Source organism: Oncorhynchus clarkii, unplaced genomic scaffold, assembly GCF_045791955.1.
Source record: "Oncorhynchus clarkii lewisi isolate Uvic-CL-2024 unplaced genomic scaffold, UVic_Ocla_1.0 unplaced_contig_13682_pilon_pilon, whole genome shotgun sequence".
Taxonomy (NCBI): Eukaryota; Metazoa; Chordata; class Actinopteri; order Salmoniformes; family Salmonidae; genus Oncorhynchus; species Oncorhynchus clarkii.
Window position 1 is genome coordinate 92,501 of NW_027261047.1, and position 21,070 is coordinate 113,570.

General features: G+C 44.8%; 1 protein-coding gene across 1 annotated transcript in view; it reads left to right on the forward strand.

The window, feature by feature from the left end:
* LOC139403940 (extracellular matrix organizing protein FRAS1-like) overlaps positions 1-17,430 on the forward strand; it is a gene marked incomplete at its 5' end in the record, with an annotated part of 108,289 nt that extends 90,859 nt beyond the window's left edge. The window contains 11 exons of the mRNA XM_071147147.1: positions 627-787; positions 1,629-1,843; positions 3,701-3,851; positions 4,189-4,296; positions 6,445-6,604; positions 8,941-9,057; positions 11,196-11,362; positions 12,851-13,056; positions 15,921-16,067; positions 16,698-16,791; positions 16,861-17,430. Of these exons, the coding sequence (XP_071003248.1) occupies positions 627-787; positions 1,629-1,843; positions 3,701-3,851; positions 4,189-4,296; positions 6,445-6,604; positions 8,941-9,057; positions 11,196-11,362; positions 12,851-13,056; positions 15,921-16,067; positions 16,698-16,791; positions 16,861-17,378 (2,044 nt within the window). The remainder of the gene's footprint in view (positions 1-626; positions 788-1,628; positions 1,844-3,700; positions 3,852-4,188; positions 4,297-6,444; positions 6,605-8,940; positions 9,058-11,195; positions 11,363-12,850; positions 13,057-15,920; positions 16,068-16,697; positions 16,792-16,860) is intronic.
* Between the last annotated feature and the right edge of the window lie 3,640 nt (positions 17,431-21,070).

A 21,070-nucleotide genomic window follows, 5' to 3' on the forward strand; every position in this document is an offset into this window, starting at 1 on the left:
TAGAACACCTCCATATGGTCTATAATAGTTCTAGAACACCTCCATATGGTCTATAATAGTTCTAGAACACCTCCATATGGTCTATAATAGTTCTAGAACACCTCCATATGGTCTATAATAGTTCTAGAACACCTCCATATGGTCTATAATAGTTCTAGAACACCTCCATATGGTCTATAATAGTTCTAGAACACCTCCATATGGTCTATAATAGTTCTAGAACACCTCCATATGGTCTATAATAGTTCTAGAACACCTCCATATTGTCTATAATAGTTCTAGAACACCTCCATATGGTCTATAATAGTTATAGAACACCTCCATATGGTCTATAATTGTTCTAGAACACCTCCATGTGGTCTATAATAGTTCTAGAACACCTCCATATGGTCTATAATAGTTCTAGAACACCTCCATATGGTCTATAATTGTTCTAGAACACCTCCATATGGTCTATAATAGTTCTAGAACACCTCCATATGGTCTATAATAGTTCTAGAACACCTCCATATGGTCTATAATAGTTCTAGAACACCTCCATATGGTCTATAATAGTTCTAGAACACCTCCATATGGTCTATAATTGTTCTAGAACACTAACCTTGTGTTGTCTTTTTCTTCTGCAGTATCCACATCTCGGTGCAGATCCCCCACCAGGACGGTATGCTGCCCCTAGTGTCCAGCATGCCCCTCCACAACCTGCACTTCCTGCTGTCAGAGTCCGTCTACAGACAACAGCACGTCTGTTCTAACCTGGTCACTCTCAAAGACCTGCAGGGTGTCTCCGGTAAGGACACACGCAGACGCTCTAAAGTGTGTTACATCATACACATACACATACACACACACACTCATGCACACATATACACATACACACACACACACACACTCATGCACACATATACACACGCATACACACTCTTACAACAAATTATAAACACCCTTCCTCTAACAAAGTGTTTGACGTGTCCTCTCTGTGTGTCTGTCCTCTCTGTGTGTGTCTGTCCTCTCTGTGGGTCTCTGTCCTCTCTCTCTGTGTGTCTCTCTCCTCTCTGTGGATCTCTGTCCTCTATCTCTGTGTGTCTCTCTCCTCTCCTTGGGTCTCTGTCCTCTTTCTCTGTGTGTCTCTGTCCTCTCTCTCTTTGTGTCTCTCCTCTCTGTGGGTCTCTGTCCTCTCTCTCCGTGTGTCTCTCCTCTCTGTGGGTCTCTGTCCTCTCTCTCTCCCTGTGTGTCTCTGTCCTCTCTGTCTCTGTGTGTCTCTGCCCTCTCTCTCTGTGTGTCTCTGTCCTCTCTCTCTGTGTGTCTCTGTCCTCTCTCTCTGTGTGTCTCTGTCCTCTCTCTCTCTCTCTGTGTCTCTGTCCTCTCTCTTTCTGTGTGTCTCTGTCATCTCTCTGTGTGTCTCTGACCTCCCTGTGTGTCTCTGTCCTCTCTCTTTCTGTGTGTCTCTGTCATCTCTCTGTGTGTCTCTGACCTCTCTCTGTGTCTCTGTCCTCTCATTCTCTGTGTGCCTCTGTCCTCTCTCTCTGTGTCTCTGTCCTCTCTCTCTCTGTGTCTCTGTCCTCTCTCGCTCACTGTCTCTGTCCTCTCTCTCTCCGTGTCTCTGTCCTCTCTCTCTCTGTGTGTTTCAGAGACGGGTTTCCTGGATGGTGTCCAGTATGACAGTATCTCTCTGGGTCCGGGTTATGACAGACCCTACCAGTTCAACCCCGGTGTCCGAGAGGCTCAGAGCATCCGGCTGTATAAACATCTCAACATGAGGAGCTGCATCTGGACCTTCAATGCCTACTACGACATGACAGAACTCATCGACGTCTGTGGAGGCTCAGTCACTGCCGACTTCCAGGTACGAGAGACTCCCTCGGGTTCAGGTACCGTACCCTCGTCTAGTGGGTGATCGATGTCACTGCATTTTGTTCGCTGTCCTCTGCCTTTACTCTAGTTTATTTTCATTGACCTGAAGGCTTGAATACAATCTAACATGACTAGTGAACATAATCTTCTCACAGAAGTCCACAGAGTTATCAGGTCCACAGTGTCATCAGGTCCACAGAGTTATCAGGTCCACAGTGTCATCAGGTCCACAGTGTTATCAGGTCCACAGTGTTATCAGGTCCACAGTGTCATCAGGTCCACAGTGTTATCAGGTCCACAGTGTTATCAGGTCCACAGTGTTATCAGGTCCACAGTGTTATCAGGTCCACAGTGTTATCAGGTCCACATTATTATCAGGTCCACAGTGTCATCAGGTCCACAGTGTTATCAGGTCCACAGTGTTATCAGGTCCACAGTGTTATCAGGTCCACAGTGTTATCAGTTCCACAGTGTTATCAGGTCCACAGTGTCATCAGGTCCACAGTGTTATCAGGTCCACAGTGTTATCAGTTCCACAGTGTTATCAGGTCCACAGTGTTATTAGGTCCACAGTGTTATCAGGTCCACAGTGTTATCAGGTCCACAGTGTTATCAGGTCCACAGTGTTATCAGGTCCACAGTGTTATTAGGTCCACAGTGTTATCAGGTCCACAGTGTTATCAGGTCCACAGTGTTATCAGGTCCACAGTGTTATCAGGTCCACAGTGTTATCAGGTCCACAGTGTTATCAGGTCCACAGTGTCATCAGGTCCACAGTGTCATCAGGTCCACAGTGTTATCAGGTCCACAGTGTCATCAGGTCCACAGTGTTATCAGGTCCACAGTGTTATCAGGTCCACAGTGTTATCAGGTCCACCGTGTCATCAGGTCCACAGTGTTATCAGGTCCACAGTGTTATCAGCTCCACAGTGTTATCAGGTCCACAGTGTTATCAGGTCCACAGTGTTATCAGGTCCACAGTGTCATCAGGTCCACAGTGTCATCAGGTCCACAGTGTTATCAGGTCCACAGTGTCATCAGGTCCACAGTGTTATCAGGTCCACAGTGTCATCAGGTCCACAGTGTCATCAGGTCCACAGTGTCATCAGGTCCACAGTGTTATCAGGTCCACAGTTTTATCAAGTCCACAGTGTTATCAGGTCCACAGTGTTATCAGGTCCACATTCAGTGATGTGATCACAGTCTGTATTGTTATACTCAGAAGGATAGTATCTGAGGAGTGATAGAGACTGGATTTTTACATCAGAAGTGAACGGTTATCTGTTGGAGCCAGATGGCTGTGGAATGTGTTGGGTGGACAGGAGGAAGTCACAGGGTTGCCAGAGGGGATACAGGTGGAGATCTTTAGATTAGGCCTCAAGGGGGTCGAGGTCAGGTCAGATAACCTTTTTAGGGAGAAACAATGGTTTATTACCCAATCACTTCCTCTTCCTGTCGGACCTCAACAGATGTAAGGATTGGAGAGAAGTAGATAGTGTCTAAGTGGGAGTATATATATATATATATATATATATATATATATATATATATATATATATATATATAACTTGTGGTGATGAAAATGTGTGTTGTCTGAATACAGATGTATATTTGGGAAGAATTTAACTTGTCTTTCCTGGTGTCCCGTAGAATTAGAACCTAACGGTATTATTGTAACCATGGCTACTCTTGCAGTTTCCCTGTGACTCATCCTTCCGTGCCAACCACCGTATGCAAAACAGTCTAAGGACTGACAATAGCTGTTGCTGCCCTTTTTAATCATGCCACGTTGTGTCATTTTGTCACCTCATGTCATCTGATCTCACGTCGTGTCTTATGTCCCTCCCAGGTGAGGGACTCGGCCCAGTCGTTCCTGACGGTGCAGGTTCCTCTCTACGTGTCGTATATCTACGTAACAGCTCCCAGGGGCTGGGCTTCACTGGAACACCACACGGAAATGGAGTTCTCTTTCTTCTACGACACCGTGCTCTGGAGGACAGGTGAGGGGGGGGGGGGCCTCTGGAGGACAGGTGAGGGGGGGGGGCTCTGGAGGACAGGTGAGGGGGGGGGGGCTCTGGAGGACAGGTGAGGGGGGGGGCTCTGGAGGACAGGTGAGGGGGGGGGCTCTGGAGGACAGGTGAGGGGGGGGGGCTCTGGAGGACAGGTGGTGGGGGGGGCTCTGGAGGACAGGTGAGGGGGGGGGCTCTGGAGGACAGGTGAGGGGGGGGGCTCTGGAGGACAAGTGAGGGGGGGCTCTGGAGGACAGGTGTGTGTCTCCTTGGAAGTGTTGTGTTCCTGTGTAAATCCATTTAACTGTGGTGTTCCTGTGTCCACTAGGCATCCAGACAGACAGCGTTCTGTCAGCCAGACTCCAGATCATCAGGATCTACATAAGAGAGGATGGCCGTCTGGTCATCGAGTTCAAAACACACGCCAAGTTCAGGGGTCAGTCCTCAATGACCTGTGTACTACTGTAGTGCACGGTATCACGTAGCCTCCTGTAAATTGCTAAGCTATGGAAACGTCTCGTATATTTACAGTGCCTTCGGAAAGTATTCAGACAACTTGACTTTTTCCACATTTTGTTACGTCACAACCTTATTCTAAAATGTATTTAGTAGGTTTTTTTCCTCATCAATCTACACACAATACCCCATAATGACATCACAATACCCCATAATGACATCACAATACCCCATAATGACATCACAATACCCAATAATGAGAAAGCAGAAACATTATTGCGAATTTATAATTACAAAAAAAATGAAATATCACATTTACATAAGTATACAGACCCTTTGCTCAGTTCTTTGTTGAAGCACCTTTGGTAATGATTACAGCATTGAGTCTTCTTGGGTATGATGCTACAAGCTTGGCACACCTGTATTTGGGGAGTTTCTCTAATTCTTCTCTGTAGATCCTCTCAAGCTCTGTCAGGTTGGATGGGGAGTGTTGCTGCACAGCTATTTTCAGGTCTCTCAAGAGATGTTTGATGGGGTTCAAGTCGGGGCTCTGGCTGGGGGACTGAAGAACATTCAGAGACTTGTCCTGAAGCCACTCCTGCGTTGATTTGGCTGTGTGCTTAGGGTCATTGTCCTGTTGGAAGGTGAACCTTCGCCCCAGTCTGAGGTCCTGAGCGCTCTGGCCAGGTTTACATCAAGGATCTCTCTCTACTTTGCTCCATTCATCTCTTCCTCGATCCTGACTAGACTCTCAGTCTCTTCCACTGAAAAACATCCCCACAGCATGATGCTGCCACCACCATGCTTCACCGTAGGGATGGTGCCAGGTTTTCTACAGAAAATAATACTGTGGCATTCAGACCCGCAGAGAATCTTGTTTCTGATGGTCTGAGAGTCTTTAGGTGTCTTTTGGCAAACTCCAAGTCGGCTGTCATGTGCCTTTTACTGAGGAGTGGCATCCGTCTGGCCACTCTAGCATAAAGGCATGATTAGTGGAGTGCTGCAGAGATGGTTGACCTTCTGCAAAGTTTTCCCATCTCCACAGAGGAACTCTAGAGCTCTATCAGAGTGGCCATTGGGTTCTTGGTCACCTTCCTGACCATGGCCCTTCTCTTCCGGATGTTCAGTTTGGCCGGGCAGCCAGCTCTAGGAAAAAGTATAGTTGGTTCCAAAATTCTTAAATTAAAGAATGATGGAGGGCACTGTGTTCTTGGGGACTTTCGGTGCTGCAGAATTGTTTGGGTACACTTCCCCAGATCTGTGCATCGACACAATCCTCTCTGGGCTCTATTCCTTTGACCTCATGGCTTGGTTTTTGCTGTGACATGCACTGTCAACTGTGGGATCTTTTATAGACAGTTGTGTGCCTTTCCAAATCATGTCCAATCAATTGAATTTACCATAGATAGACTCCGATCAAGTTGTAGAAACATCTCAAGGATGATCAATGGAAACAGGATGCACCTGAGCTCCATTTCCAATCTCATAGCAAAGGGTCTGAATACTGATGTAAATAAGGTGTTTCTGTTTTTAATAGTATCTGTAAAATGTCTTAAAACCTGTTTTCACTTTGTCATTATGGGGTATTGTGATGTCATTATGGGGTATTGTGATGTCATTATGGGGTATTGTGATGTCATTATGGGGTTTTATGATGTCATTATGGGGTATTGTGATGTCATTATGGGGTATTGTGATGTCATTATGGGGTATTGTGATGTCATTATAGGGTATTGTGATGTCATTGTGGGGTAATGTGATGTCATTATGGGTTATTGTGTGTAGATTGCTGAGGATTTTTTTGGGGCTTAATCCATTTTAGAATAAGGCTGTAACGTAACAAAATGTGGAAAAAGTCAAGGGGTCTGAATACTTTCCGATGACACTGTATGTGTTTGTCTCTGCCTTGCCAGGACAGTTTGTACCAGAGCACCACAGTAATTAGTATCTTATTACTTTTGTAGCATATCATTTTAAAATGCATGTACCAGGTCAACAGTGGTCTCGACTCCATATTTTTGAAGGAGACCACTGTGTTGAGGTCTGATCCCGATTCCTGTGAGACCAGGTCAATAGTGGTCTGTAACACGATGACTAACCTGTAGTTTTCTCCCTCTTCCTCCTCCAGGCCAGTTTGTCCCAGAACACCACACCCTGCCTGGCCACAAGTCCCACCTGATGGTCCCGGACCACCTGGGGGGCATACAGTTCGACATGCAGCTCATCTGGAGCGCCCAGTCCTTTGATTCTCCCTACCAGCTCTGGAAGGCCACCTCCTCTTACAGCAGGTCAGTAAACAGACATACTGTTATATACAGTTATAGATATAGATAAATAGATATTCCAAGTCCTTTGATTCTCCCTACCAGCTCTGGAGGGCCATTTGCTCTTACAGCTGGTCAGTACACAGACATACTGTTATATACAGTTATAGATATAGATAAATACACTGCTCAAAAATAATAAGGGGAACACTAAAATAACACATCCTAGATCTGAATGAATGAAATATTCTTATTAAATACTTTTTTCTTTACATAGTTGAATGTGCTGACAACAAAATCACACAAAAATGATCAATGGAAATCAAATGTATCAACCCACGGAGGTCTGGATTTGGAGTCACACTCAAAATTAAAGTGGAATACCACACTACAGGCTGATCCAACTTTGATGTAATGTCCTTAAAACAAGTCAAAATGAGGCTCAGTAGTGTGTGTGGCCTTCACGTGCCTGTATGACCTTTCTACAATGCCTGGGCATGCTCCTGATGAGGTGGCGGATGGTCTCCTGAGGGATCTCTTCCCAGACCTGGACTAAAGCATCTGCCAACTCCTGGACAGTCTGTGGTGCAACGTGGCGTTGGTGCATGGAGCGAGACATGATGTCCCAGATGTGCTCAATTGGATTCAGGTCTGGGGAACGGGCGGGCCAGTCCATAGCATCAAAGCCTTCCTCTTGCAGGAACTGCTGACACACTCCAGCCACATGAGGTCTAGCATTGTCTTGCATTAGGAGGAACCCAGGGCCAACCGCACCAGCATATGGTCTCACAAGGGGTCTGAGGATCTCATCTCGGTACCTAATGGCAGTCAGGCTACCTCTGGCGAGCACACGGAGGGCTGTGCGGCCCCCCAAAGAAATGCCACCCCACACCATGACTGACCCACCGACAAACCGGTCATGCTGGAGGATGTTGCAGGCAGCAGAACATTCTCCACGGCGTCTCCAGACTCTGTCACGTCTGTCACATGTGCTCAGTGTGAACCTGCTTTCATCTGTGAAGAGCACAGGGTGCCAGTGGCGAATTTGCCAATCTTGGTGTTCTCTGGGAAAATGCCAAACGTCCTGCACAGTGTTGGGCTGTAAGCACAACCCCCACCTGTGGACGTCGGGCCCTCATACCACCCTCATGGAGTCTGTTTCTGACCGTTTGAGCAGACACATGCACATTTGTGGCCTGCTGGAGGTTATTTTGCAGGGCTCTGGCAGTGCTCCTCCTGCTCCTCCTTGCACAAAGACGGAGGTAGCGGTCCTGCTGCTGGTTTGTTGCCCTCCTACGGCCTCCTCCACGTCTCCTGATGTACTGGCCTGTTTCCTGGTAGCGCCTCCATGCTCTGGACACTACGCTGACAGACACAGCAAACCTTCTTGCCACAGCTCGCATTGATGTGCCATCCTGGATGAGCTGCACTACCTGAGCCACTTGTGTGGGTTGTAGACTCCGTCTCATACTACCACTAGAGTGAAAGCACCGCCAGCATTCAAAAGTGACCAAAACATCAGCCAGGAAGCATAGGAACTGAGAAGTGGTCTGTGGTCACCACGTATAGAACCACTCCTTTATTGGGGGTGTCTTGCTAATAGCCTATAATTTCTACCTGTTGTCTATTCCATTTGCACAACAGCATGTGAAATTTATTGACAATCGGTGTTGTTTCCTAAGTGGATAGTTTGATTTCACAGAAGTGTGATTGACTTGGAGTTACATTGTGTTGTTTAAGTGTTCCCTTTATTTTTTTGAGCAGTGTATATATTTCAAGTCCTTTGACTCTCCCTACTAGCTCTGGAGGGTTAAGCAAAAGCCTAGGTATCAGCCTGTTCGTCTGCTAAGTTAAGCTAAAGCCTAGGTATCAGCCTGTTAGCCTGCTAATTAAGCTAAAGCCTAGGTATCAGCCTGTTCACCTGCTAAGTTAAGATAAAGCCTAGGTATCAGCCTGTTCGCCTGCTAAGTTAAGCTAAAGCCTCGGTATCAGCCTGTTCGCCTGCTAAGTTAAGCTAAAGCCTCGGTATCAGCCTGTTCGCCTGCTAAGTTAAGCTAAAGCCTAGGTATCAGCCTGTTCGCCTGCTAAGTTAAGCTAAAGCCTCGGTATCAGCCTGTTCGCCTGCTAAGTTAAGCTAAAGCCTCGGTATCAGCCTGTTCGCCTGCTAAGTTAAGCTAAAGCCTCGGTATCAGCCTGTTCGCCTGCTAAGTTAAGCTAAAGCCTAGGTATCAGCCTGTTCGCCTGCTAATTTAAGCTAAAGCCTAGGTATCAGCCTGGGGACTCAATGCAAGTCCTCACGTCTTATGAATGATCTATGTTTACAAGGGGCTTCCCAAAAGTGTTTCCCTCTTGTGTTCCAGGAAGGACTACTCTGGTGAGTACACCGTGTTTCTGATCCCCTGTACCGTGCAGCCAACCCAGTCCTGGACCGACCCTGGAGACAAGCCTCTGTCCTGCACAGCCCACGCCCCAGAGAAGTATGTCCCTCCACAGCCACCATACACTACTTAGTGAGGGCCCCAGAGAAGTATGTCCCTCCACAGCCACCATACACTACTTAGTGAGGGCCCCAGAGAAGTATGTCCCTCCACAGCCACCATACACTTCTTAGTGAGTGCCCCAGAGAAGTATGTCCCTCCACAGCCACCATACACTTCTTAGTGAGGGCCCCAGAGAAGTATATCCCTCCACAGCCACCATACACTTCTTAGTGAGTGCCCCAGAGAAGTATGTCCCTCCACAGCCACCATACACTTCTTAGTGAGTGCCCCAGAGAAGTATATCCCTCCACAGCCCCCATACACAACTTAGTGAGGGCCCCATAGAAGTATGTCCCTCCACAGCCACCATACACTTCTTAGTGAGGGCCACAGAGCAGTATGTCCCCCCCTCAAAAAATGATTATGGGAGGGGTTGAGGTTAGCTGAAGTATGGGACTGAAAAACAAAGAAAATATCACTAATGTAAAAATATACTGTGTCCGTAAAATGTACACTACCGTTCAAAAGTTTGTGGATTTGTGGAAATGTCCTGGTTTTTGAAAGAAAAGCACAAAAAAATTGGGCCATTTAAAATATCATCAAATTGATCATAAAAACAGTGTAGACATTGTTAATGTTGTAAATGACTATTGTAGCTGGAAACGGCTGAGTTTAAATGGAAGATCTACATAGGCGTACAGAGGCCCTTCATCAGCAACCATCACTCCTGTGTTCCAATGGCTTGTTGTGTTAGCTAATCCAAGTTTATAATTTTAAAAGGCTAATTGATCATTAGAAAAGCCTTTTGCAATTTTATTAGCACAGCTGAAAACTGTTGCTCTGATGCCATTGGAACTCAGGAGTGTATCAGGTTTCAAGGTAAGACCCAGATGCAGACCGTGTTTAAGTAACAATCTTTATTACAGCAACAGTGGCAAAGGTGCAGGACGGTAGGCAGGCTCAGGGTCAGAACAGGCAGAGTGGTCAGCCGGGCAGGTACAGGGTCAGGACAGGCAGAGGTCGGTAATCCAGAGGTGGGGCAAAGGTACAGGACGGTAGGCAGGCTCAGGGTCAGGGGCAGGCAGAGTGGTCAGGCGGGCAGGTACAGGGTCAGGACAGGCAGAGGTCGGTAATCCAGGAGGATGAGAAAAGAGAGGCTAGGGAAAAAGCAGGAGCTGAGACACAAAAACGCTGGTTGACTTGACAAACAAGACGAACTGGCAACAGACAAACAGAGAACACAGGTATAAATACCCAGGGGGTAATGGGGAAGATGGGCGACACCTGGATGGAGGTGGAGACAAGCACAAAGACAAGTGAAACAGATCAGGGTGTGACAGAGTGACGGTTCCTGATAATGGGCCTCTGTACGCCTGTGTAGATATTCCATAAAACATCTGCGGTTTCCAGCTGTTTTTCTGATCAATTTGATGTTATTTTAATGGAAAAAAAATATGTATTTTCTTTCAAAAACAAGGACATTTCTAAGTAACCCCAAACTTTTGAACGGTAGAGTAAATTGCGGTGTTCCTCAAGGGTCCATCCTTGGACGTTTGTTATTTACTTATTGATGACCTTGCTTGCTCTCTGTCTGTAATAGGTTGAAACGAGAGTGTTTAAACCAGAATTCTAGGAATGGTTATGCTGCTCTACATATAGCAACCTGGTAACTGGAACCCCCTGGTTACAATTACCTATAGCCTTCCAGCAGACCAACCTGTCCTCCCTCCCCCTCCAGGTTCCAGTTACCTATAGCCTTCCAGCAGACCAACCTGTCCTCCCTCCCCCTCCAGGTTCCAGTTACCTATAGCCTTCCAGCAGACCAACCTATCCTCCCTCCCCCTCCAGGTTCCAGTTACCTATAGCCTTCCAGCAGACCAACATGCCCTCCCTCCCTCCCTCCCCCTCAGATTCCAGTTACCTATAGCCTTCCAGCAGACCAACCTGCCCTCCCTCCCTCCCCCTCAGGTTCCAGTTACCTATAGCCTTCCAGCAGACCAACCTGTCCTCCCTCCCTCCCCCTCAGGTTCCAGTTACCTATAGCCTTCCAGCAGACCAACCTCCCCTCCCTCCCCCTCAGGTTCCAGTTACCTATAGCCTTCCAGCAGACCAACCTGTCCTCCCTCCCCCTTCAGGTTCCAGTTACCTATAGCCTTCCAGCAGACCAACCGACCTGTCCCAGTGGTATACTCCCTCAACACTGAGTTTCAGCTGTGCAACAATGAGAAGGTGTTCATGATGGACCCGGCCATCTCTGACATATCCATGGCTGAGATGGACTACAAGGGAGCATTCTCTATGGGTACAATGACTGTTCCACACATCACTGGGCAAACTCAAAGTGGGATCTTCATTGAAACATGAATGTCATAGAGGTATGATAGGTGCAGTGTAATGTGTTGTTTTACAGGGTCAGTCATAGTAGTATGATAGGTGTTGTTTTACAGGGTCAGTCATAGTAGTATGATAGGTGTTGTTTTACAGGGTCAGTCATAGTAGTATGATAGGTGTTGTTTCACAGGGTCAGTCATAGTAGTATGATAGGTGTTGTTTTACAGGGTCAGTCATAGTAGGATGATAGGTGTTGTTTTACAGGGTCAGTCATAGTAGTATGATAGGTGTTGTTTTACAGGGTCAGCCATACTGTAGTGGTACTGCGCCCCTAGAGCAAGTTAGGGTTTTTAGTGTCTTGCTCAAGGGCTCATTGACAGCTTTTTCACCTTGTTTGCTCGGGTATTCTGACCACTGACCTTTCGGTTACTGTCCCAACATTTTAACCGCTAGACTATCTGCCTAATATTGAATATATATTGCAGTTTGGTTACTGGCCCAACACTATAACCGCTAAGCTTCCTGCTTAATATGTCATATATATTGCAGTTTGGTTACTGGCCCAACACTATAACCGCTAAGCTTCCTGCTTAATATATCATATATATTGCAGTTTGGTTACTGACCCAACACTATAATCGCTAAGCTTCCTGCTTAATATATCATATATATTGCAGTTTGGTTACTGGCCCAACACTATAACCGCTAAGCTTCCTGCTTAATATGTCATATATATTGCAGTTTGGTTACTGGCCCAACACTATAATCGCTAAGCTTCCTGCTTAATATATCATATATATTGCAGTTTGGTTACTGGCCCAACACTATAACCGCTAAGCTTCCTGCTTAATATATCATATATATTGCAGTTTGGTTACTGGCCCAACACTATAACCGCTAAGCTTCCTGCTTAATATATCATATATATTGCAGTTCGGTTACTGGCCCAACACTATAACCGCTAAGCTTCCTGCTTAATATGTCATATATATTGCAGTTCGGTGACTGGCCCAACACTATAACCGCTAAGCTTCCTGCTTAATATATCATATATATTGCAGTTTGGTGACTGGCCCAACACTATAACCGCTAAGCTTCCTGCTTAATATATCATATATATTGCAGTTTGGTGACTGGCCCAACACTATAACCGCTAAGCTTCCTGCTTAATATATCATATATATTGCAGTTTGGTGACTGGCCCAACACTATAACCGCTAAGCTTCCTGCTTAATATATCATATATATTGCAGTTTGGTGACTGGCCCAACACTATAACCGCTAAGCTTCCTGCTTAATATATCATATATATTGCAGTAAATGTATTGTATGTATTGAATACATTTATTTGTATATATATATAGCCTGTTGTATGTAATGCATTGTTGCCACTTTGTATTATATTATATAATAAACCTTATGTATCACCTAACCTAGCATGTCTCTGGTGCCCCTACAGGCCAGACGCTGTACGGCAGAGTGCTGTGGAACCCAGAGCAGAACCTGAACGCAGCCTACAAGCTGCAGCTGGAGAAGGTGTACCTGTGTACGGGACGTGATGGCTACGTGCCTTTCTTCGACCCCACAGGGACTCTGTACAACGAGGGCCCTCAGTACGGCTGCATCCAGACCAACAAACACCTCAAACACAGGTTCCTGATTCTGGTACGGTTGGCTCCTGTTATTTAACTTCCATTGTCCTCTAATGTTGTTGTACTATTGTTCTGTGTTGTCGATTTTTTTGCATTAGTGAAATGCACTCTGATAATCTGGTCAGTGTGACTGCAATGAAGACAACCTAGAATGTAACCTGGACTGTCGCTGCTTGTCGATTCCGTACATCCCATTTAGCAGATGCTTTCATCCAAACCGACTTGTATTAAAGACTGCGTACATTGTTCGTACGTTGTCTCTCTGGAACTTGAACCCACGACCGAGGCGTTGCTAGGCAAGGCTTTTGATTTGTCTGTGGTATGTCACCCAATGTGACCGCCCACCCATGTGATCTGACAAACTGGTCTTTTCACCTTTTCTCAGTGTGTAGTCATAGTTTTAAATCTCAAAAGTAGTTTCAGTAAACTTGTAGTTTCCAGCAGTCATAACAGAACTCCCATTATTGTAAACATTAGCGTAAACAATCCAACACTACGATACCCGTGCCCTGACTCGCACAACAATACAATTTCTCCTATTTGAATAGCTCACAGTCTTTGAATATATTTCTTAACCTCTCTGATCTACCCATCCCGGATCCGGTATCGTGAATACAGACTCAAGCTCATTACCATTACGCAACGTTAACTATTCATGAAAATCGCAAATGAAATGAAATAAATATGCTAGCTCTCAAGCTTAGCCTTTTGTTAACAACACTGTCATCTCAGATTTTCAAAATATGCTTCTCAACCATTGGAAAACAATCATTTGTGTAACAGTAGCTAGCTAGCGTAGCATTTAGCGTTAGCATTATCGTTAGCATTTAGCATGCAACACTTTCACAAAAACCAGAAAAGCATTCAAATAAAGTAATTTACCTTTGAAGAACTTCAGATGTTTTCAATGAGGAGACTCTGTTAGATAGCAAATGTTCAGTTTTTCCTGAAAGATTATTTGTTTAGGAGAAATCGCTCCGTTTGGTGCGTCACGTTTGGCTACCAAAAAAACCTGTATCCAGGAGTGTATTTATCCCGGCAAGCTCATTAGCATAACGCAACGTTAACTATTCATGAAAATCGCAAATTAAATTAAATAAATATGCTAGCTCTCAAGCTTAGCCTTTTGTTAACAACACTGTCATCTCAGATTTTCAAAATATGCTTCTCAACCATAGGAACACAATCATTTGTGTAACAGTAGCTAGCTAGCGTAGCATTTAGCGTTAGCATTATCGTTAGCATTTAGCAGGCAACACTTTCACAAAAACCAGAAAAGCATTCAAATAAAGTAATTTACCTTTGAAGAACTTCAGATGTTTTCAATGAGGAGACTCTGTTAGATAGCAAATGTTCAGTTTTTCCTGAAAGATTATTTGTTTAGGAGAAATTGCTCCGTTTGGTGCGTCACGTTTGGCTACCAAAAAAAAACGAAAATCCAGTCATCAATTACGCCAAACTTTTTTCCAAATTAACTCCATAATATCGACTGAAACATGGCAAACGTTGTTTAGAACCAATCCTCAAGGTGTTTTTCACATATCTCTTCGATGATTCGTGGAAGTGTGCGTTTCGTTCTGAATCCCAGGACAAAATGACCGCAACTGGAGATTACGCACAAATTTAGATAAAGACCACCGGGCGGACCCCTGGAAAATGTAGTCTCTTATGGCCAATCTTCCAATGATATGCCTACAAATACGGCACAATGCTGCAGACATCTTGAAGAAACCACAGAAAGCACATGGTCGTTCCTGCTGCATTCACAGCCATATAAGGAGACATTTGAAAACAGAGCTTAAGAGATTCTGCTCATTTCCTGTTAGACGTTTCATCTTGGTTTCGCCTGTAGAATGAGTTCTGTGGCACTCACAGATAAAATCTTTGCAGTTTTGGAAACGTTAGGCTGTGTTCTTTCCAAAGCTGTCAATTCTATGCATAGTCGAGCATCTTTTTGTGACAAAATATTGCGCTTAAAACGGGCACGTTTTTTTATCCAATAATGAAATAGCGCCCCTATAGGCTTAACAGGTTAACATGTATGCTAGTGTTTATACAGTATAGATGTAGATACTGTTAGCATGTATGTTAACATGTATGGCAGTGTTTAAATGGTATTGATGTAGATACTGTTTAGGATGCATGTTAACATGTATGCTAGTGTTTATACGGTATAGATGTAGATACTGTTAGCATGTATGTTAACATGTATGCTAGTGTTTATACGGTATAGATGTAGATACTGTTAACATGTATGGCAGTGTTTAAATGGTATAGATGTAGATACTGTTAGCATGTATGTTAACATGTATGGCATTGTTTATACGGTATAGATGTAGATACTGCTAGCATGTATGTTAACATGTATGGCAGTGTTTATACAGTATAGATGTAGATACTGTTAGCATGTATGCTAGTGTTTATACGGTATAGATGTAGATACTGTTAGCATGTATGCTAGTGTTTATACGGTATAGATGTAGATACTGTTAGCATGTATATTAGCATGTATGGCAGTGTTTATATGGTATAGATGTAGATACTGTTAGAATGTATGGCAGTGTTTATACGGTATAGATGTAGATAATGTTAGCATGTATGTTAACATGTATGGCAGTGTTTATACGGTATAGATGTAGATACTGTTAGCATGTATGTTAACATGTATGGCAGTGTTTAAACGGTATAGATGTAGACACTGTTAGCATGTATGCTAGTGTTTATGCGGTATAGATGTAGATACTGTTAGCATGTATGTTAACATGTATGCTAGTGTTTCTATGGTATAGATGTAGATACTGTTAGCATGTATGCTAATGTTTGATATATATGGTGCAGATCGGTAATGACAGCGTTGTTGTAACGTTTCTTCTGCAGGATCGGAAGCGGCCTGAAGTCTGTGACAGGTTCTTCCATGATGTTCCCTTCGAGGCCAACTTTGCATCGGATATCACCGAACTACAGACCATGACAGCCATGCCTGGTGTTGATGGTTTTACCATGAAGGTTGATGCCCTGTACAAGGTCAGTGGAGACCAAGACTTATCCACTGAACCACTTATGAATGGATTATGTATGAGTTATAAATGTGTAATGTAGATACTCTTCAAAAAGGTCTTCGTCAGATTTGAGGGCTAACTTTTATAGTGATAAAAAACATTATTTGTTCTGATATGCGCCGGAACTTTGGCGACTACCAAGTATGTTTTAAACCTCACACTTTTGGGCATTATATGTCCATTTATAGATCATACATACATCATTTATTAGCAGAATTACTGTCTTATCTCAATTAGACACAAAATCCCTAGTTTGAAAGCGACTGCTTTTTCTGGAACTTGTTCTGCTCCATTCTCCCAACATTTTCCTCCACTTGGGCCAGCCTCCTAGCAAACCTTGAGTTCTAGCCAATGAGCTTCAGAGCAAGCGAGAGAGAGCAATGAAGTGGTGTGGATATGTGACGTACCACTCGGTTTTTTGGGGGGAACCACTTTTTGGCTCGCCAGCACTACTTTCAGAAATACTTGTATGTGACGTAGTATACCATTTTCGGGGACCTCTTTTGGCTTGTGAGTGATACTTTCAGAACTACTGGCTAAAAAGTATACAAAAGTACTGGATAATCTCTTTAACTCTCTCTCTCTTGATTGACAGGTGGAGGCGGGACATCAGTGGTACCTGCAGGTGATCTATGTGATTGGTCCAGAGTCCATCTCCGGCCCCAGGATCCAGCGTTATCTGACCCGTCAGCTTGCACACAGCAGCGACATGGTGCGGGCTCGCAGGGACCTGATCAATCAGCTGAGGCGAAGCATCGCCTACAGCCGCGCTCGCCGGGACCTGGTGGACCAAAGCGGGCATCTCACCCTCGACGAGTCTCTGATCTATGATAACGAGGGCGACCAGACGAAGAATGGAACCAACATGAAGATTCTCCGACTCGTGGTCCCCGTTGCCTCCACTTTTATCCCCCAGATGGGAGGATCTACGGGCCGGGGCGTGGCTGCGCTGACCCTGCTGGTCCTCGTCCTGCTGGGTTCCTTTTTACTCTTCAGGAAGTGCCGACGGTCGGCTGGAAAGAAGCCGTCCAAGATGGCGGAGGAGTACCCTCTGAACACCAAGGTAGAGGTCTATCTAGAGAAGACCCTGGAGAAGAACTTCAGCTCTAAACACTGCACAGTCAGGAACATCAACCTCAACATCAACCGGAATCACGACAACGTCAACTCTAAGGTCAACAAAGGGGCAAAGGTCAACGGAGCGGCGAAGGTCAAGCAGGTCAACCTGGAGGTCAAGCTCCACAACAACCTCGACAACGACGGCACTGAGGTCTGAGGATCTCCCGCCTCCCTCCGGTGTTTCCCCTAGCTAGATTATTTTTCTAGACAGGGCGACAAAGGCCTCCCAAAAGTAAGACCCTGGTCCTCCTCCTCAACGTGTCAGTTCATACCAGTAGAAGTAGCAGTTCTACACTCCACCTACTCACAGGGGAAACATTGTGAAAAATATCCTGAAATTAAGGAGTATTTAATGACAAATCTAAAATAAATCTGGTTTAGAGTTCTGTAATAATATATTGTTCGCTAATGTATTTTAATACGACCTTGACGTGAGATAAAAATACAAATTGAAACACGTTTTTGATGCAGCATTTATTCAAATCATTTCACACCTGGGCTAACCCATACCCTAACCCATACCCTAACCCTAACCCATACCCTAACCCTAACCCTAACCCTAACCCTAACCCTAACCTAACCCTAACCCTAACCCTAACCCTAACCCTAACCTAACCCTAACCCTAACCCTAACCCTAACCCTAACCCTCAGGAATAGAGGAATGAGTGAACTATCGCATAAAACAGGATTCAGTTTTTTTCCTCATTTAAAAAAAAAAATGAATCGTCATCGTTGAACGACGACCAGAGACTTTGGGATCAGTCAGGTGAAATCTGCTGCCTTGTTTTTCAACAACAACGGCAAAATGATCAATGTACGCTAGGTAGCTAACACCGGCAAAATGATCAATGTACGCTAGGTAGCTAACATCGCCAAAATGATCAATGTGCGCTGCTAGGTAGCTAACATCGCCAACATGATCAATGTACGCTAGGTAGCTAACATCGCCAAAATGATCAATGTACGCTAGGTAGCTAACATCGCCAAAATGATCAATGTGCGCTGCTAGGTAGCTAACATCGCCAAACTGATCACTGTACGCTAGGTAGCTAACATCGCCAAAATGATCAATGTGCGCTAGGTAGCTAACATCGGCAAAATGATCAATGTACGCTAGGTAGCTAACATCGCCAAAATGATCACTGTACGCTAGGTAGCTAGCATCGCCAAAATGATCAATGTACGCTAGGTAGCTAGCATCGCCAAAATGATCAATGTACGCTAGGTAGCTAACATCGCCAAAATGATCAATGTACGCTAGGTAGCTAACATCGCCAAAATGATCAATGTACGCTAGGTAGCTAACATCGCCAAAATGATCAATGTACGCTAGGTAGCTAACATCGCCAAAATGATCAATGTACCCTAGGTAGCTAACATCGCCAAAATGATCAATGTACGCTAGGTAGCTAACATCGGCAAAATGATCAATGTACGCTAGGTAGCTAACATCGCCAAAATTATCAATGTACCCTAGGTAGCTAACATCGCCAAAATGATCAATGTACGCTAGGTAGCTAACATCGCCAAACTGATCAATGTACGCTAGGTAGCTCAGGGACTTTTTCTGCAGATTGTCTTGAATAGTTTAAATAGTTCAGATATATCTCTGCTTCATAATTGCATTGCCACAACTGCTATGAAAGTGTTGAACACACTAATGCCCCCAATCCGAACTCCACTTTCATTCATCATGCTGTCAATTCATAGAAAGAATGTTAGGATTCAGGCCTACGGTGAGTTGTGATCCGTTGTCCACAACTGAAATAGTAGTGTGTTTATTATATACACTGAGTGTAGAGAACATTAGGGAACACCTTCCTAATGAGTGTCACCCCCTTTTGCCCTCAGAACAGCCTCAATATGTTGGGTTTTAAAAGCAGTGATGCTGGACCACAGGGATGCTGGACCACAGGGATGCTGGACCACAGGGATGCTGGACCACAGGGATGCTGGACCCTGGATGTCCTTTGAGTGGTGGACCCAAAGGGTGGTGGACCATTCTTGATACACACGGGAAACTGTTGAGCGTCTAAAACCCAGCAGCGTTCTAGTTCTTGACACACTCAAACAGGTGTGGCCTGGCACCTATTACCATCCCCCGTTCAAAGGCACTTAAATATTTTGTCTTGCCCATTCACCCTCTGAATGGCACACATGTCTCAAATGTCTGGAGGCTTAAAAATCCTTCTTTAACCCGCCTCCTTCCCTTCATCTACACTGATTGAAGTGGATATAACATCAGTGACATCAATAGGGGATCATAGCTTTCACCTGGATTCACCTGGTCAGTCTATATCATGGAAAGAGCAGGTGTTCCTAATGTTTTGTGTGCACCGTGTATATTCAAGTGCAATTACTACTACATGAACACTCTCTCTCTCTCTCTCTCTCTCTCTCTCAATTCAATTCAATTCAAGGGGCTTTATTGGCATGGGAAACATGTCCGTCTCTCTCTCTCTCTGTCTCTCTCTCTTTCTGTCTCTCTCTCTCTCTCTCTCTCTGTCTCTCTCTCTCTCTCTCTCTCTCTCTCTCTCTCTCTCTCTCTCTCTCTCTCTCTCTCTCTCTCTCTGTCATAGAATGGTGTGCCTATCAAAAAAAACATTTGGAAGTTGGGGAGATGACGTTACGTTTTTGGTGCTATCAGTTGTGGAAGTGATTCCAATGCTATTAATATGATGCCTGTATTTGGTGCCTTTTTAGTGATTAAAAACATTGAAACAGTTGATTGATTTCCGGTGTTCTCTGTAGGATAAACCAGTAGCTAGATCAGTAGCTAGACCAGTAGTTAGATCAGTAGTTAAATCAGTAGTAGGACCAGTAGTTAGAGCAGTAGTAGGACCAGTAGTAGGACCAGTAGTTAGACCAGTAGTTAAATCAGTAGTAGGACCAGTAGCTAGACCAGTAGCTAGACCAGTAGTTAGATCAGTAGTTAGATCAGTAGTTAGAGCAGTAGTCAGACCAGTAGTTAGACCAGTAGTTAAATCAGTAGTAGGACCAGTAGTTAGACCAGTAGCTAGACCAGTAGCTAGACCAGTAGTTAGACCAGTAGTTAGACCAGTAGTTAAATCAGTAGTAGGACCAGTAGTTAGAGCAGTAGTTAGAGCAGTAGTCAGACCAGTAGTTAGACCAGTAGTTAGACCAGTAGTTAAATCAGTAGTAGGACCAGTAGTTAGACCAGTAGTTAGAGCAGTAGTCAGACCAGTAGTTAGACCAGGAGCTAGGCCAGTAGTTAGACCAGTAGTTAGACCAGTAGCTAGACCAGTAGTTAGACCAGTAGCTAGACCAGTAGCTAGACCAGTAGCTAGACCAGTGGTTAGAACAGTAGTTAGAACAGTAGCTAGACCAGTATATTGACCAGTAGCTTGACCAGTAGTTAGACCAGTAGCTAGACCAGTAGCTAGACCAGTAGCTAAACCAGTAGTTAGACTAGTAGTCAGACCAGTATTTAGACTAGTAGTTAGACCAGTAGTTAGACTAGTAGTTAGACCAGTAGTTAGCCTCAAACGGATCTTCCCCCCTACACCTCAAACGTACCTTCTCCCCTACACCTCAAACATAACTTCTCCCCTACACCTCAAACATAACTTCCCCCCTACACCTCAAACATAACTTCCCCCCTACACCTCGAACATAACCCCCCCCCCCTACACCTCAAACATAACTCCCCCCCCACACCTCAAACGTAACTTCCCCCCTACACCTCAAACATAACTTCCCCCCTACACCTCAAACATAACTTCCCCCCCTACACCTCAAACGTACCTTCTCCCCTACACCTCAAACATAACTTCTCCCCTACACCTCAAACATAACTTCCCCCCTACACCTCAAACATAACTTCCCCC